The sequence below is a fragment of the Mycena indigotica genome, assembly GCF_014461135.1.
Source record: "Mycena indigotica strain 171206Taipei chromosome Unknown Mind.scaff0012, whole genome shotgun sequence".
Taxonomy (NCBI): domain Eukaryota; kingdom Fungi; phylum Basidiomycota; class Agaricomycetes; order Agaricales; family Mycenaceae; genus Mycena; species Mycena indigotica.
This window is the reverse complement of record NW_023503011.1, coordinates 547834-564096: the sequence shown is the minus strand read 5'-3', so window position 1 is coordinate 564096 and position 16263 is coordinate 547834. Positions and strand designations below refer to the sequence as shown.

General features: G+C 50.2%; 7 protein-coding genes across 7 annotated transcripts; 2 read left to right on the top strand and 5 right to left on the bottom strand.

Moving 5' to 3' along the window:
- Positions 1-312: 312 nt before the first annotated feature.
- MIND_01225100 (Peptide hydrolase) lies at positions 313-3664 on the bottom strand (the record flags this gene model as incomplete). The annotated part of the gene is made up of 16 exons (XM_037368753.1): positions 3550-3664; positions 3478-3502; positions 3151-3428; positions 2897-3097; positions 2777-2849; positions 2702-2727; positions 2571-2649; positions 2467-2523; positions 2370-2418; positions 2243-2320; positions 1801-2188; positions 1460-1755; positions 1171-1407; positions 957-1121; positions 741-906; positions 313-683 (listed from the first exon to the last, which is right to left on the bottom strand). The coding sequence occupies exons 1-16, from the start codon at positions 3647-3649 to the stop codon at positions 313-315; spliced, it is 2589 nt and encodes an 862-aa protein (XP_037214721.1). The 5' UTR covers positions 3650-3664.
- A 33-nt stretch (positions 3665-3697) lies between these two features.
- Positions 3698-5269, top strand: MIND_01225000 (uncharacterized protein; the record flags this gene model as incomplete). Its single annotated transcript, XM_037368752.1, has 3 exons — positions 3698-3949; positions 3998-4234; positions 4280-5269. Exons 1-3 carry the CDS (start codon positions 3785-3787, stop codon positions 5267-5269), a joined length of 1392 nt encoding a protein of 463 aa, XP_037214720.1. The 5' UTR covers positions 3698-3784.
- A 134-nt stretch (positions 5270-5403) lies between these two features.
- MIND_01224900 (uncharacterized protein) lies at positions 5404-7099 on the bottom strand (the record flags this gene model as incomplete). Its single annotated transcript, XM_037368751.1, has 11 exons — positions 5404-5538; positions 5584-5697; positions 5744-6166; positions 6214-6273; positions 6321-6419; positions 6472-6528; positions 6581-6607; positions 6658-6690; positions 6738-6821; positions 6884-7009; positions 7064-7099. 11 exons carry the CDS (start codon positions 7097-7099, stop codon positions 5404-5406), a joined length of 1194 nt encoding a protein of 397 aa, XP_037214719.1.
- A 1218-nt stretch (positions 7100-8317) lies between these two features.
- On the bottom strand, positions 8318-10664 carry MIND_01224800 (CTP synthase; the record flags this gene model as incomplete). Its single annotated transcript, XM_037368750.1, has 12 exons — positions 8318-8571; positions 8616-8918; positions 8964-9121; positions 9168-9256; positions 9303-9435; positions 9484-9743; positions 9788-9982; positions 10031-10132; positions 10181-10213; positions 10264-10400; positions 10447-10554; positions 10607-10664. The coding sequence occupies 12 exons, from the start codon at positions 10662-10664 to the stop codon at positions 8318-8320; spliced, it is 1830 nt and encodes a 609-aa protein (XP_037214718.1).
- A 344-nt stretch (positions 10665-11008) lies between these two features.
- On the bottom strand, positions 11009-12246 carry MIND_01224700 (Ribonuclease P protein subunit; the record flags this gene model as incomplete). Its single annotated transcript, XM_037368749.1, has 6 exons — positions 11912-12246; positions 11705-11862; positions 11556-11657; positions 11339-11509; positions 11215-11282; positions 11009-11161 (listed from the first exon to the last, which is right to left on the bottom strand). The coding sequence occupies exons 1-6, from the start codon at positions 12235-12237 to the stop codon at positions 11009-11011; spliced, it is 978 nt and encodes a 325-aa protein (XP_037214717.1). The 5' UTR covers positions 12238-12246.
- Positions 12247-12298: 52 nt separating this feature from the next.
- MIND_01224600 (Capsular associated protein) lies at positions 12299-13864 on the top strand (the record flags this gene model as incomplete). Its single annotated transcript, XM_037368748.1, has 5 exons — positions 12299-13055; positions 13106-13193; positions 13242-13405; positions 13467-13619; positions 13671-13864. 5 exons carry the CDS (start codon positions 12299-12301, stop codon positions 13862-13864), a joined length of 1356 nt encoding a protein of 451 aa, XP_037214716.1.
- Positions 13865-14917: 1053 nt separating this feature from the next.
- MIND_01224500 (uncharacterized protein) lies at positions 14918-15527 on the bottom strand (the record flags this gene model as incomplete). Its single annotated transcript, XM_037368747.1, has 3 exons — positions 15386-15527; positions 15280-15334; positions 14918-15227 (listed from the first exon to the last, which is right to left on the bottom strand). Exons 1-3 carry the CDS (start codon positions 15519-15521, stop codon positions 14918-14920), a joined length of 501 nt encoding a protein of 166 aa, XP_037214715.1. The 5' UTR covers positions 15522-15527.
- Positions 15528-16263: the final 736 nt, after the last annotated feature.

Here is a 16263-nt window from a genome sequence, read left to right as displayed (position 1 = left end):
GGCGGTCACGTTTCAGTAAATGCCACTAAACAATATGGGATATACGCTGACTAGTGCGTCCGTATGTCTCCGGTATGGTGTATCGGCTAACATTGGTGCTTTTCAAATCTTTGCAATTGAACGCACTAGCGCGGGGTTCGACTCCCCGTACCGGAATACGTTTTCCTCCGTCTTCTGCATGAAGAGTCTGTCTTTTTTTCATTTGATTATAGTACCTGATTTGTGTAGGTCGGGGATCTCATGAGTTCCATAACTTGTTGGTTCGTCCGTTGTGTTGTTGTTCTTTCCACACCTCTATTTTGTCTGGCGTTCCTAAATAGTTGCAACACCAGCTACACATCCCAGCAAAGTGGCATCAACCGCTCCACCCTTCTCTTCGTCCAACCACGCATCCAGCTTCTCGAACAGCCGCATCGCGGGCCCCTGGCTCCCTGTGCCTGGCGCATAGAACGGGCCTGTCTCATAAAACGACGCCTTCTTGCCCGGCCACATCGCAGATTCCTGGAGCCCGATAAAGTTGAAGAGGATCTCGCCACTGCTGTCAGGTTGCAGCCGGACAACAAGGTTCAGGGTCCATCGCTCAGAGCCATAAAATGATGCCTCCTTGACATGATGCCGCGCAAGCTCGTTCGGCGGGTTATCGTCCAGGTTCCATTTCAAAACATGAGCATCGAAGGCGACAACTACATAAGATGTTCAGTTGGCTTGTGGAGGAAATACACAGGAGTGAGATGCCATACCCGTCCATATTAGGCCAGGATGTGTTACCACCAACTGGAAACTCCGCGTCCCTGCGACCAGGTCTGTCACGTCGTTTTCCGTCGACAACGTAAAAGTTGTTGACCAGGGTGAGACGTAGTCTGCCTGCGTATCTGCGGGGAGAGCGAGTTTATACGGTGAAAGGAACTGTGAAGCAGTTGAACGCTATATGCCTATAGAGTAAAATCATGACTGACAGCTGAAAACGGATACAAGGGATCCCAGTCTGAGTTGTGATCGTTCATGACAACTGCTTCCGCTTGTACACCAGCAAAGTGCGAAGCAATATCTTGCACTAATTGAGGGAAACCTGGCGCTCCATCTGCGGTCCCAATATGAAGGTGGTGTTCGCTGGTGGTAATCTGCTCATAGTCAACTCTCGGCAACAACGAAATTAGACTCAAAACATACGTTCTCTAAATGAATCACGAAAAGTCGCTTTTGGTGCATACTGTCAAAGACGTTCTTCTGCGCGTAGATCGCAATATCCAGCAGAACTGCCGCTCCTAAGATGCCCACCATTTTACGAAGGCTCTGATAACCAACTCGATGTGCGAACGGGATTGTGAGTGGAAGGGAAATAGCGCCGAGAATAGACACAAGAGTAGCGACGATATGGTCAGCGGGAACGGGGCCCATACGACCAGTCTATCCAAGTCCTCAACGTTGTGCCAGATAAGGAAACCGGACAATAACTTACAAGCGGTACAAACACTTCCAAAGTTGGGACTGTCAAAAGCGTGCCGCACAACAGTGGAGCAAAGGATCCCAGTCCATAGAACCACAGTGAAATTTCTCCAGTCGTGCTCAAGACAAGGTCATTCACAACAAGGGCACCAAAAATCGGCATAGCGACAATGAAGAATATTGCTGCGGATCCCACATTGAAAAGTTGGATGATAAACGCCAGAAGCGACTGCGCGAGGAGAATGGACGCCAGTGCGGATTTTTCGTCAACGGCCGAGCGAGGCAGAAGGAGTTGAGAAGCCAAGCCCCCTGGCGAGAAATGAAACTACATTTGAAGAAATGAAGGGGACGGACCCAATAATGCAGCGGGTGCATATAACCCCAAGACTCCAAATACTTCGGCAGCAAACCAGCTCATCCCCTTTCCTAGTATCTTGGACATAAACAGGGCCACAAGATTGGGCACAATGATTGCACCCAAGAGGCCTGTTGGAACGGCACGAGCGCCAGCCTGCCATTTCTTGTCTCCAAGAATAGGGCGGGTCCAAAGAAAGACGGAGACCAATAAAATGCCGTACATGACTTTGGCAGTCGAGAAACGGTACATGAAGAAATGCTCGAGGACGCTGAGAAAGACGAGATGTATCTTCTGGTTGTGGTGGGCACTACCGCTTAGATTTGGGATGGGAGAGCCATTGGCACTCAAGTGCTTGACTAACGCGAGCGTGTTCTCGCCCATGTGCTGTCACTGCGTAAGAGAAATGAAGAGATGACGACATCAGTGCAAGAAACATACTTGGGCGACTCCGGGCTGAATATTCTCTACAAGATCTTTGCGCATATGGTACAGATAACTGTTGCCGACAATCGCAATCTGAATCTTTCGTGAGGATCAAGACGTAGAAAGCAAAAAAACAGCTTACGTCAAGCCCAGGGACATCTAAATATTCTTCGAACTGACGAAAGTCTGTACTGCGCCGCTGGTTATCAAGCAGATAAGTTAAATTCCAGATCACCTACTCAGACAACAAAACCCCAGAATTAAATATATCATTAGCGAATATCGTCCCAAATGGTCTGGGAAAGAATATTAAGACGACCAAATAAGCGGGTATAAAGCACACCTGGGGACTTGAGAATATGCCTGGACCATCTCTTCGGATGTTGCCTGGAAAAGCAATTCCTTTCCTGTTGTCCCGGCAGCTGGACATGTATTTGGTCATGAAATGCGTATTTATCATTGATTCAAGCTCACCTTCAAGATTGATAACCGCGCGGACTCTAGTTTTTCTAATTAGTCACGAGATGGAGCAAGACTACTACAACTCACGTATGAGCAATTTCGTGTTGCGTCGAGAATAAATGTGAAGCATCTTGCAAAGATTCTTCGGCATGATTGAACACTGGATGCTGAGATATAAGTGGCCCCAGCAAGTCGAAGATGACTTACGGAGAATGACGGCATGTGCGGGAGACCAGTCTGGTGTGTTGACGAGGACGCGCATACATTCCAACATGACCCCAACAGAAATAGCATCGTCAGCCGCTCCTGGACTTGGCAGAGTGCTGTCCAAATGGGCGTTGAGCAGTAAAGCATGGGCCTTGCCCTGAGGCGTGCCGTCCGAGATTCGTATGACGATGTTCGTCAAGTCTTTTGCGAGCGATCAGCTGTCATACAAGGGCAACCGAATAGAGCTCGCGTACTCTGGTAGGTCTTGTACAATCTCTTTCCCATCATGTCGAACCGATGCGTCCCGCTGCCTTGCTGCCTCCATACCTCGCACTCGAGTTTTCGCCCAGACTCACGCGCAAGCTTGTTGCAGTCTTCGCTCATCTCTTTTGCGAGGTCGTACATCCAAGCATCAGCGACAGCATGCTCGCGGGTGCCAACTGTGCGGTAGCCAATGTCCTCCGAAAGATGTTTCGCGGTGCTGAGAATAAGTGCTTCTGATATTTGAGGAAGACCGCTTTTCGCGTCTATTCTGTCGATAGTTGCTTAGAACGACAGAAAGGAGCGCTAAGCGAGCATACAACGCCTCTTGAGGCTCAGGAAGAGCTGCAACAAGTGAATATAATAGAGCACTGGATAGCGAGGGAGCGCACTTCGAATGTTTCGCAGAGAGATTAGTGGGGAAATTATTAGAAACGGAGAGAGTGCGACAAGAGAGCGCCAGAGCCCCCATTTCGGGGACAGCAGGCTCATCAAGGTTAGCGTCAAAGGAGGAACTCAGCGTTACGAGAGGTGACCAACTCTCAACAAACGCGTTCGCGTCAACTCGTCCCAGTCCGCGCAATAAAATCATCCATATCGGCACTAAGTCGAGGGTCGGCGCGAAGGATGATCCAAACCGGACTGATACCAAACGCTCATGCTGACCTGGTCACCGACGCGTCTTACGACTTCTACGGCCTGCAACTCGCGACATGCAGTCTTGACCAACGCATAAAGATATGGCAGCTCGATGAAAGCACGGGGAATTGGGTGATGGAGGATGACTGGAAGGTGTGTCCCGCAGTTGTTTATTGAACAACATAAATCAAAAAATACCAGGCCCACGATGCCGCTATATCGAAACTCAGTTGGGCCCACCCGGAATTCGGGATCATAATCGCGTCGTCGTCATTTGACCGCACGGTGAAAATCTGGGAACGTGTTTCTGGAGAGCCACAAAACGGGAATGGCAACGGAAACTCGTCTTCTCGATGGGTTGAGCGTGCGATGCTCACCGAAGCTCGTGGCACAGTCCGGGCAGTCGAATTCGCTCCGCATCACTTTGGTCTCAAGCTGGTTCGTGTCAGGGATTTTTGTTGGTGTTAGTATTCACATCAACAGGCGACGATATCGACCGACAACCACCTTCGTATCTATGAATGTCTTGAACAACCCTCGCTTACGACGTGGCAGCTAGTTGAAGAGGCTGATGTCTTTAGCCTTCCGCTCACCAACGCGCCATCAGCGTCTCTTCTCACCGTCGCGCTTGCTACGCCCACACAAACGACAAGTACAAGCGCCGATGGACCAGTAGGCCCTCTAGTGGCCCAAGCCCTACAACAAAGCATGTCTATCAATGCTGCCAGTACAAGCAGTCGACCCGGTGCAGGCCATCGAGAAGCAGATGGAGGATGGTGCATTTCGTGGTGCAAAGACCGGTATTGGGGCGAGCTTATTGCGGCAAGCGCGGGGACATCTGGAGTAGTCAAAATCATCCAAATTCTTCCCTCTAACCGACCAACAACAATCCTCACACTCGACTCTTCGCCCTCAACCTCCTCTGCAGATGCTGCTTCGACTGCTTTCCTTGCTCCTCCTACTGCCTCGACGGCATCACTTGGCCAAGTACCCGCGCCAACAGATACCGAGGCAAATCCGACTGCTTCGACCACCGCTGTTTCCTGGGCACCCACTTGTGGTCGATCATACCACCTTATTGCTACCGGCTCTCGTGACGGCCATGTCCGCATCTGGCGCGTAAAACCAGCGGAAGATGAAGACGATATAGATGCAGAAGACGGAAAATGGTCTGCGAGTGTTGTTGCAGACTTTGAGCAACATCGGTCAGCTGTCGGACGCGTTGAGTGGAACATAACAGGGTTGGTGAAACTACGATTCGAATATTTCCCTCTCACCGAGCCCGTTTACAGAACTATCCTTTCTTCAGCGGGTAATGATGGGCGGATCCGCTTGTGGAAAGCGACATCCGGTAGTGTTTGGAGACCGGCGGGCAGTATTGGTGTTGAGGCAGGAGAAGACGGCGAAGGAGATGGGAAGGAACCAGATCTACCTGAGGCTCGACATGGGCGGGATGTAAGTATGGAGGGATAGATCAGAACTGCATTAAGACTGAAAGCATCGAGAACATTGAGATTCTATAGCACTTGACAGAGCATTACGACAAAGCAGGTATTCAAAGCAAAAACAAAGCAAGAATTAGATCGATTTTTGGTCCACCGGTTTCCTTAGAAGACATATGCGACATGAGCGCGATAGGTGACACCGTCGGTGGAAAAAAGGTTGACGAGCCGCATGTTGACGAACGAGCGGACAACAATGGTGTTCGATGGAGCGGGTCCTCTGAGAGAGAAATCATTGGTCTGACAACAAATCAGAGGTGCTGAAAAGAATAAACTGCCAGATACCGTAAAGTAGTTTGAGTACGCCTCCGCAACACTATATGCCAATGAGAAGCGCGTCGCGGGACGATGCACGCAATTGCCCTCAAGTTCCTTCATGACACGCGGATATCCAGGATGCTAAGATTTGTCAGCTATAAAAAATAGGGTGCAGTCAAAAACTGACCTCCATGATCAAGTAAATCTTACCCATCGAGCCGTCGATGAGTCTGATAGGCTCAAGCACTGGAGTATCAGGGTTGTCCAACACATCGCAAAAGTCCATGATTTCGGACAGAGATACTCCCATTTGAATAGGAGTGCTCGCGAGCGGCTTTGGCGTGAACGGTATCCTTGTCAAGCCTTCAAGGGGGGGAAGCTGGGTTGGAAGCTGGGGCCGAAGACCATGTGCATATTGGACATAGCCAGGGCCGATTTGAGCAACCGCTTTTCGAAGGCTTGCCCTCTTGATGTCGCCAACACAAGGGCCGCAAGTTGGATTGCCAGCGGCTGCCATGGATCGCTGGAATTCTTGCGAGGCCAGTGCTTTGCGCATTTCGTTTGGTGGAGGCGAAACTGGTCCAAGAATGCCTTGAGCAGGGTTCAACTGCTGCTAATAGTCAATATTTGTGCACGTTAGAGGAAAGAACAACGAACTGGGGGTTGGCGTGTTTTTTTGACCTTGCTCGGTCCTTCGCCTTGTTTCCGTGGCATAAACTACGCAACGTTAGGACGAAGTGAACTGAATGGTGATATATACGTACATCGGGGGCATGCGGTTGGCCATTTGGATGATGTGGGGTCTGAGCATAGCGACCGCCCATCCTGTTGGGAATGACCGGAAGCTCGACAGGTGGAGGCGTCTGTAACAGTATTGAATACTTTCTGAGCATGCAGACAAAAGAAGATACTAACCCGAGTTGCATTAGGATAAGCTGCATTTGTTGTGTGCACCCAGCGAGGAACCATTGGCTAGACAAAATTAAATTCAGCTTCGATCAACGACTGGAATGCGGAAATTAACCTGGTCTTCCGTGGCCACATCGGTTGACTAATAACGAAGGCTCAGTCCATTGACGGCATTGTCATTTTTGAACATACAGATGCACGAGGACGAGGAGAGTGAATTCTGGCCTAAGCAATCACATGAGATTCTTACAGTGACTCGATCTTTGATTAACCTGTTGAGGACTGCGGTGTCCGCTGAGCGGAGAGTTTGGGGGTGAGCGAGAAGAAGAGTCTCCTTCGCCATCTACTTCCATGGACTGTGATATCAAACACGATCTGTCAGAATGACTGGACCCACACTGAGTCAATGATAACCTACCGAGCCACGTGTCGATGGATACGGGTTGGAGCCAGGTGACATAGGCTGTGAGTAGGTGCGTTGGCGATTGGAGCCTTGAGAAATAAGTGAATCGACTGAGGGAAGGACGTTGGCTGCATTGACAATCTTGCAGAAACGGATCAATATCGCCGATAAGGGAAACAATAGGAAGACGTGTACCATGCGATGGGACGACGGAGTCGGCGAGCGAGGCATAACGAGGCAAAATTCTTTTCTTGTGGAGAGAAAGCAAGGGAAGGAAAGTATCCGCAGAAACGGGGTGTCGGATTTCTCGCTTTATATAGCGGAAGGAAACAATGCAGCTTATGGCAGCAACAGCAAGACCAATGAAGGAAGCCCGTCAAGGTGAGTACCAAGGGACCATTTGGGGTCGGAGTCAACAAAGCGTGGACCCGGGAATCACAGTCGTCGTATGTGGCGGGCTGATGGAGGGTCATGATTCCCGTCGCGTTACGGTAACACCCGCAGGTGTAGGTTCTACAGGTGCCAGGAAGAGGCATTGCAACTTCAAGAAGGGTGTGAAAGGGTTATGGCTGTGAGACGACAAGAAAGGTCACCTGTCGAGGTTAGTCTGCATTCAGTATTCAGTATACTTCTGCCATTGCCCGATGGGGAACCAGTATGTTCTGAGCGGGCTAAGCAACAGCTAGTGTCTATCCAAGCCCTTTGGACAAATAACAGGCTGGGAAAGATCCAGCCCGCTGTCTGTCGTCTAATCTTCACTGTTCAGGGTAACAGGAAGAGCAGGGAAAGGGCTACCATGACCTGCAAAATTGTGAATGAATGGGCAGCTAAACCCTCTGGCACAAACAGGGACCTACAAGCACCCATAGTACGATGACGGAAAACATATAGAAGTGTATGTAACCGTTGTAACGGAATGTATGTTCTCCTGGCAGGCAGCGTGAGTTAGGAAGCCTGACGTTCCAATATTAGCCCAAGAGTAGATTGGCTGACCAAATGCCGACAAATTATTGTTCTCTCCCTCCTGTTATCCCTCAGTTCTTGCCTCAATCATTATCTATGTCCCAAATAGCGAGCGGCCAACGTTCGCATTGGTATGGGATGGGATCGGAAAGGGGGAAAGCTGAAGCTGGGTTGAGGCGTGATGAGTTTGGTGTGAAAATTGCACAGCTGGGACTAGGTACATAGTCGAAGAACCAGAGAACGTGTCGAAATGAGAATTTGAAACATCACGTGGTCTTATTACATAATATACAGCGCATAAAAGTGGGAGGGTGAATGGTCTAAACGCTACAAAATTGTGTGTGATTGCCATGCTCATGAAGGTGGGTGGTACTACAAATGCGGGAATGAGTCTGTCTATATACCAAGCAGAAATATGGCTGTATGTAAATGAGCAAATGATGTAGAGTGAAAATCGTCAACATGGAATGCTTTTTAGCGGACCGATTACTCCCCGACGATGCCGTTGACGTGGCCATTGACGATGGTCTTCTCGGGGATGCTAGAACGCAGAATGGATTCAGAAACCATCGAGCCCTCTGGATGAGGGGGTTTGAAGTTATGGAGTTGGACATTAATTTGTTCCTCTAGGACTCCTTGGTTGCAAGAGGCAGAGACGAAGCCAAGGAATGGGGGAGATGGATTTAGCGGGCGGGTGCAAAACTCAGGGTGTGCTTGTAAACCCACAAAATATGGATGATCTGATTCACGGTTAATGGGTGAGTGAATGCGAAAGGAGGCTAACCAGGCAACTCGAGAATTTGCATACGCTCGCCCTTTTCGTCCTTGCCAGCGAAAACCAATCCGCTGTCTTGTAGACGTTGTACATATGCCGGATTGACTTCATATCGATGACGATGGCGCTCCCATATCTTGCTTGCCCCGCCATATAGTTTACGAACGCGCGACCAGTTTTCGGTGCCCGGTTCAAAGACAGTTGGACGAAGACCAAGTCGCATAGTACCGCCCATATGGGTTTTGGAAATTTCAGGCATGAACATGACCAAGGGTGACTGGGTATCGATGAAGAATTCAGACGACGTAGCATCTGGAACACGCGTCAGTTGATGGAGAAGAGACAAACGAGAGTGACCTGTAATGCCCATGACATGACGAGCCCATTCAATAACTGCTAGTTGGAACCCAAGGCAGATTCCGAGAAACGGTATTTTTTGTTCTCGTGCATATTTGATGGCAAGGAGCATGCCCTCTGTGCCACGGGAGCCAAACCCGCCAGGGACAAGAATTCCTCTGTTATCCAGTGAGTCTGAGCGCAAGTCTAAGTTCCAGGAATTACCCTGCACCGACGACAGCACGCCATGCATCATGGTATTTGGCGGCATTCGTTTCCTGTGTCTCAGGTTCGAGATCTGAGGACTCTACCCACTGTAAAATTGCTTAGCGGATCAAGAGCGCTAGAGCGGAGACATACATGGATAATAAGACGTCTGTGGACTCGGAAGGCGCAGTGTTCCAGGGCTTTGGTTACCGACATATACGAGTCCTTGAGGTCCGTGTACTTTCCGACCAAGGCAATGGAGACCGTGTCAAACAACCGTTCTTGTCTGGAAAACATTATAGGTCATCTCAGAGGAAGGGAGGGAGCGTCAAACCCTGTTGTGAGCTCCTTCCAGCGTTTCTGCAGGGTCTGGCCTTTGAGAAGCATTGTTTCGGGAAGGTTAAGTGCGGCGAGGTTTAGACGCTTTCGGAGATATTCGACGATGCCCTGCGATTGAAGGAGTAGAGGGACATGGTAGACCGAGGACACGTCATGCACTCCGAAGACTTGTTCCGGAGCAACATGGCAAAACATCGAGATTTTCTCTTTCGTAGTGGGAAGTAGAGATTGAGGGCCGAGCAGGCGGCAGGCAATCTTGTCATATTGAGAACCGATATCATCCCCACCAACGAACTCACCAAGTCGGGAAGTAGGCCTAGCCCGCGGAGGGAATGTACAGTTGTTTGCGTTGGCTTAGTTTTTTGTTCGCCGTGCATATCGGGAACCAGGGATACATGAAGGAGAGCAAAGTTGTCGTGTCCAACACGGAATTGGAACTGGCGCATGGCTTCAACAAACGGCGCCGACTCAATGTCCCCAACGGTTCCGCCAAGCTGCCAATTATAAGACTTTCGGGGAATGACGATACAAACAAGCCCTACCTCAACAATACAAACATCAGGCTCCTCCCCTGAGTTGTCGACAGGAATTTTGGCAACGCGCTCGATCCAGTCTTGAATCGCATTTGTTACGTGAGGCACAATCTGCATTGAGGAGCTGAGATGGCGACGACAGAAAGAGAAGCAGCGCACCTGGACTGTTTTGCCTAGGTACTCTCCCTTGCGCTAAAGAAAATTGTTATGCCATGGAAAACACGCGCTTCGAGTTAGCAAACCTCTTTTTCGATGACTTCACGGTAGATCTTGCCCGTGGTGATGTTGTTGTCGCGAGAAAGGGTGACGTTGAGATATCTCTCGTAGTTTCCGAGGTCAAGGTCAACCTCTCCACCATCGTTGAGGACATAAACTTCGCCTGGGAACATAATCAGAATTTCATCAGCAGCTGGCACTCTACTGACCATGCTCTGTCGGACGCATCGTTCCCGCATCGATGTTCATGTACGGGTCGATCTTTATCGCGGTCACCTTGAGTCCTATTGTTTTGAGCAAAAGACCCGTCGACGAAGCTGTGGTGGAGAGTTGAAAATGGTTCGCAGCTGGAAAAATACCGGGACACACCGATAACGCCTTTTCCAATGCCACTGACGACACCGCCAGAGACGACAATGTACTTCATGGCTGAAGGAAGACAAGAGGGAGGAAACGCGTCGAGTCACGACGTGTGATGGGAAATTTTCTGTCCCGATATGGCGATATCTGATCTGAGATGTGTGACACTCAGAAAATATTTATCATAATCGCGTTCAGGCCTCCGAAAAAGCGCGTCTTCGTCTCTACCATTGCTAGTTTGAAAGTGAAAAAAACGCGTACTGTATGAGGTAAACCTAACTTGGCATTATGTACCATCGTCAGTAAAATGTTATTCGCGCTGATCCACAAAGTCTATCATCTTGCCTGGAATAACTATGTTCACTGTAACTGTCGGTACGACTAGCCAAAAGCGCCGCTAGCTAACATTGCTCATCGTTTGCACTTGAAGTTGACCTCCGCTTTGCTCGAATAGCCCTGTCGAGCTCCCCGAGCCTGTGCCTTTCGGCCCCACCTTTCACCCTTGTCCATCAGCCGACCAGTGTTTTCAATCCGAAAGATTCTGGATGGTGTTACGACAAGGACCTGAGTATAGGTTTGTGAGTGTTGTGTCGTGAACGTGAAATACTTTTGCTGGCCTTTGCGATCGATTCCAAGGAGTCAATTTGTATGAATACCGTTGGTATGTGTAGGCCCAGTTGACCACCTATAGCACAATAGTCTCTTTGGGCTTGAATTTCCTCCCTGCTCGTTCCGCAGAACGGAAACAGAACTGGTTCCCGTATAGCTCCAGTTGCGCATGCGGCCCGTCAAGCACTGTCCGGGAGTCCTCCACATCCGGCAATGGCAACGCCGTGTTGGCGTTGAACGAGGCGGGTAGAGTCGAATAGACAGGAACGGCAAATGTGAAGATTGTGTTGCGTTTCGGTATAACTTGGATGGCATTAGAGTGGGGTTCAGCATTGGATATATGACACACTTTTAAGCTTGTCGTCCTTGGTCACGATTTTAAAGGTCCCCTCTGTTTCGTGGATGACTATACCGGACACACCGAGGACCGAAGTGTTCTTGGATTGATGCACTTTGAAGATCAGGTTGACGAATTCAACAACACGGAGAATAGCCCACCTGTCATTATCGAGCCATGAAAGTCTGCTTTAACGAGTCTTGGATGGATAGCAGCAGCAGAGGGAAGGCGGGGCGGACCAGAGCCCGGTTGGGCTAGATTGAGAAGCTCAGACATATATCCTAGCCACAATTGATGCAGTGGTAGAAAGAGCGCGAATCTGTATAACGGATTAGATGTGAGAACGCATGGAAGGAAGGTGACCGCACTTTGCTTGACTGTGGTCAAAACTCCATAGGCCCATCGCACGCGCTGTTCCATGTCGCTTTCCAGATACTCCTAGTCTCCGACGCTCTTTCGCCTCCTTGGCCGCCTGTTTCTTTGCTAGCATTTCCTGATGGCTGTTGTTCTGTTTGGTGTTCTCGAGGAGAAAAACTCGGCCATGGACACGCGTATGATAGATTTCTTGCGGATTGGAGTTCTTCGTGACGACCTGCTGGATGTAGGTCGGTGTAAATGGATCGGCAGCGGTAAATTTGAGCTTTTCGGGGCCTTTGTTGGATGGAAGACCAGCATAGAGGTCAACAGTGGTCATGATGGTTTGTTGCAAAAAGAGGTCACGGTGATTTCAACTCGCTGCCAACCACGATGACATTATGACCGACGAACGCAGACCACGTCTCCAACGCTCGCCTTTCGCAGCACTTCTCCACTCCCACCGCATCTACCTCCTCTTCTCCGCGTTCTCCCTCGCAACAGCTGTTTTTGTTGCTCTCCGACTGGGGTTCTTTTCGACACTATTCGTCTACTTCCCCCTGGTCGTGCTATGCGTCCCAGCACTTACCCTCTTTGATGCGTCCGATGTTCGAAACATTCGCGCTTGGTCTAAACGACGGAGAACACGTTTTGCACTATGCATTGGCTGGTGTGCATTCCTCCTGTTAGCGCCAGCCTACCCGTTGTCCGGACGTTCATCTTACATGAATTCACGGAGCCCTACCCACCTCCCTCGCCTCCCCAAGCTTCCAGATGGCGGCAATCATACTTACTTCATTGCTGCTAACCTCTACGACTACGGACCGCATCTTCCCTACTGGACACGCCAACTCCATCTACTTATTGACCATCTCGGACCCCTCAATGTATTCGTCTCAATTTACGAGTCCAACTCGCACGACCGAACTAAAGCGTTGCTGAAGAAATTTCAAGGCGAGCTTTCCCGGTCATCGGTCCGGAACCGCGTGTTGATGGAGGAGGACGGGCGGAGGCGCCAGGGTTGGCAGAGCAATGGGCATGAAAGGGTCCGATATATGGCGGATATGCGGAACCGTGCAATGGAGCCGCTGGCAGACGGTCTTCGGGGAAAGCAATTTGACAAAGTGGTCTTTTTCAACGACATATACTTCGAATGGAGTCAGTCTCCTCCCACCATCTCGTATCTCTTTCGATTAATACTTCTGCAGCCTCTATCGTACGACTCCTCGCAACGAAGGAAGGGAACTTTGACCTTGCTTGTGCATTAGACTTTGATGGAATTGGGTTATATGACACGTCAGTCTTTGTTATGAGTCTAGTGTCATGTCTCTCATGCGATTCTAGCTGGGTCATTCGTGACTCTTGCGGTCACCGTACGAAAGAAATCTGGCCGTATTTCGCCTCAGATTCCGTTGCGGTTGAGACGCTGCGACGAGAGGACCCCGTTGAGGTTGCAACCTGCTGGAACGGCGTCGCAGCATTCGATGCTCACTGGTTCCGTCACTCAAGTGCGTCTCCACTCGTCTTACTTGCTCCTGTAATTTGTTTCCCTTCTTAACGGCAGTCTAGACGGCACAAGCCACATTCCTGCCGGCCCGCCTTTAGCTTTTCGCGCCGACTCGACATGTACTGAATCTGAGTGTCTACTCATCGGCTTCGATATGCATATCCGAACTAAACCACAACGACCGCGTATCTATGTCAACCCACAGGTGAACGTTGGTATGTCGGATGTCTTGTCCTTCCTCGCGTTGCTCAGTATATGTTCCATAGCTTATACTCCGCAAAACTGGCTGTACTACATCAAGATCAAGCATCTCTCCATAACACGTCCCTGGCGAATACTGTGGGAGGACTGGATAGCACATGGGCTTTTCTGGTGGGTCAGCGATCGGTATTGGCTGACGAACGAGGGGTGTCCGTTTGTGCAAGAAGGGCTTGTCAAAGCAAGCCATTGTCTTCCTTGAGATTCGAAGGATAAGTTCTTGCAGAGGTGTGTTTTCTGACCACGGATGATGCCTTTTGACCAAAAACATTCAGAGTTGCTGTAGGATATGCTTCATACTAGCTAGACATCCAGATCCATGCCAACTCCGGATCTATGGTCATACTGTCTCTACATCGCGTCAAGTCACTTCCTCCGGCCTTGGACTATGAAGAAGCCACATATCTTCCGCTCGGGGTTCCAAAGCAGTATTAATATTATCTGTCAGCAAAGTATGCGAAGCCAGGCTCGGGTGACGCACATATATGGACAGTGCTGTTCAAACAGTTGCAATTGGTTACCTTCTGGACTTCAATGCTTCAGCCGGCAAATTCTAGAACGATCTTGGGGCTAGTTTGATGCTACCTGATAACCCTCAGATCACAGTACACACTCCCCGTAGGCGGCGTCGATGAAGTTCTTTCCGAACATCGGAATTCAGCGCCGACCCCCGGCGAGGGCTGATTCAAGTCAAAACTATTTTTGGAATTCGACCAATGACGCTAAAATTACGCTCTCTTTCTCTCCCCCGAGAAAAAACGTCCAAAAACGACCGATGACAGAAGTACTGGTGGAGCTGAGGAAAGAGTTAGCCATGGCCATGGCTAACAAAAAATAAGCATGACGACGGGGTTGCACGGATCTGCCTCGAGGCTATGTTTGGTTTCCGTCGTTGCTGTAACCGTTATCTTTATTATCATCGCGACGTTGCAGTGCGTTTGGGGTGTGTGTTTCGGGCCTGGCCACGGTGGTCGGGCGAGAAGGAGTTGAAGAAGCATAGAAGTAATGGCCGCGACGACTGGTTCACATCGAGATTTCTACTCTCTACCTGATCAAGTAAAAGGGGAAGATTATAGGGTTTGTACGGGGAGAACATGCGATGAATAGAGGAGTACATAAAAATACATTGCGTGTGGACAGACATGCTGGATGCAGGGAGGAGGAAAGGAGAAGAGAATAGCAAAGCGATTAGCGAGCAGATTTGCCTGCTGGGCGGTGAGGTATTAATAAGACAAGACCGATGTCAAGCTTGGAGCTAGCCAAGACGCGTCGTTGGTCGTGCGTAGGCCACGCGTCGCGAATAGACAGGTGGGGAGGCAATTCCAACACTGGGGTATCTTGCGTGGCCATAGGCACCCGTAGTCGGTCGGGAACTTCCGCCAAAGCTACCACCCTTTGTTAATCTTGACAGACGGGCGAGCACATCTCGGGCAAGCGACACTGAGTCACCCCCATCGTCTTCGTCGAGGGCAACGGCGCGCGCAGGGATCCGTTCGACGATCTGGAGGTCGGCAGGGTGGACGGTTCGGAACTCGAGGAAACGGAAAATATGGATAAATTCGTGTCTGAGAGTGACATGTTAGACCTAATCCAGGGAGTGGGATAGGGGGGACGTACCTGAATATCTTCACGTCGAGGGTAGTCAACGCAGAGGCTGGTGTTGCACTCGATACTGCAGACGACGGTGAGCACAAAGAACAAGTCGCGTGAAAGCATGACGCACTTTGGACTAGTCGGATTGCCCCATTCACGCGCGCAATGGCAAAGCAGCCTTCAAAGTTGTCTTCTTCCAGCGGGGAGGGTAGCATAGGGCCACGAAGGTGGTCGATTGGCGGGGGGCAGACGAGCGCGGCAGTCATTTTTGGATTAGGAAGGGGGGTGAAAGCGAAAGGCCTTCCGGATGACGGTATTTATTGCGTTGGCATATAACCCCGATCTCGATTCTCGATCAGGGCGGACCAAAACTCCACAAAGACCGCGACACGAGTTTTCTTGCGCAAAACAGGCGAGTCCGAGGCCCGGCACGATTCTCATGGGCCGCTTCAGGAGAATTCAGGCGTGGAAGGTGTGAGGAGAGAAGCCACCCTTACTTGCCCATGCATGCCCTAATCTGGCTGAAAAAAAAAACATTCAACAGTCAATTCTACGTCAAAAAACGTGCTTGGAGGTGGCGCACGGCTAAGCTTGGGTGGGACGTAGCGGGTCGTTTGGAAGAGCGTCACCAATGACGGCTGTCATCATGATTGCCAATGTTCATTCACTTGCTTCAACACGACGACCTCGTCTTGAACTCATCGTCGAAATACGCAATCGATTCAGAGAAACCATTCCCATCTAACACCGCCGTGAGCACACGACCAGGAAATCTCCCATCGCCAACTCAGCTCGACTTCGACTTCTTCGGCCGTTATCGGCTGCCCAGCTGTAAACTTCAACTTTCCCAGAATGCGCAGCTCCCGTGTCGGATCTGCAAAGTGCTGTGCTGGTCCTCTTGTCAAAGATAATCAAGCGCCAAGTTGTCGTCTAAGAAAAGTCCTGCCTTTACTAGTGCTGCCCTCAAAGCTGTAGAGACTGCGTAGTGCGGCTCATAGTGCGCCAAGA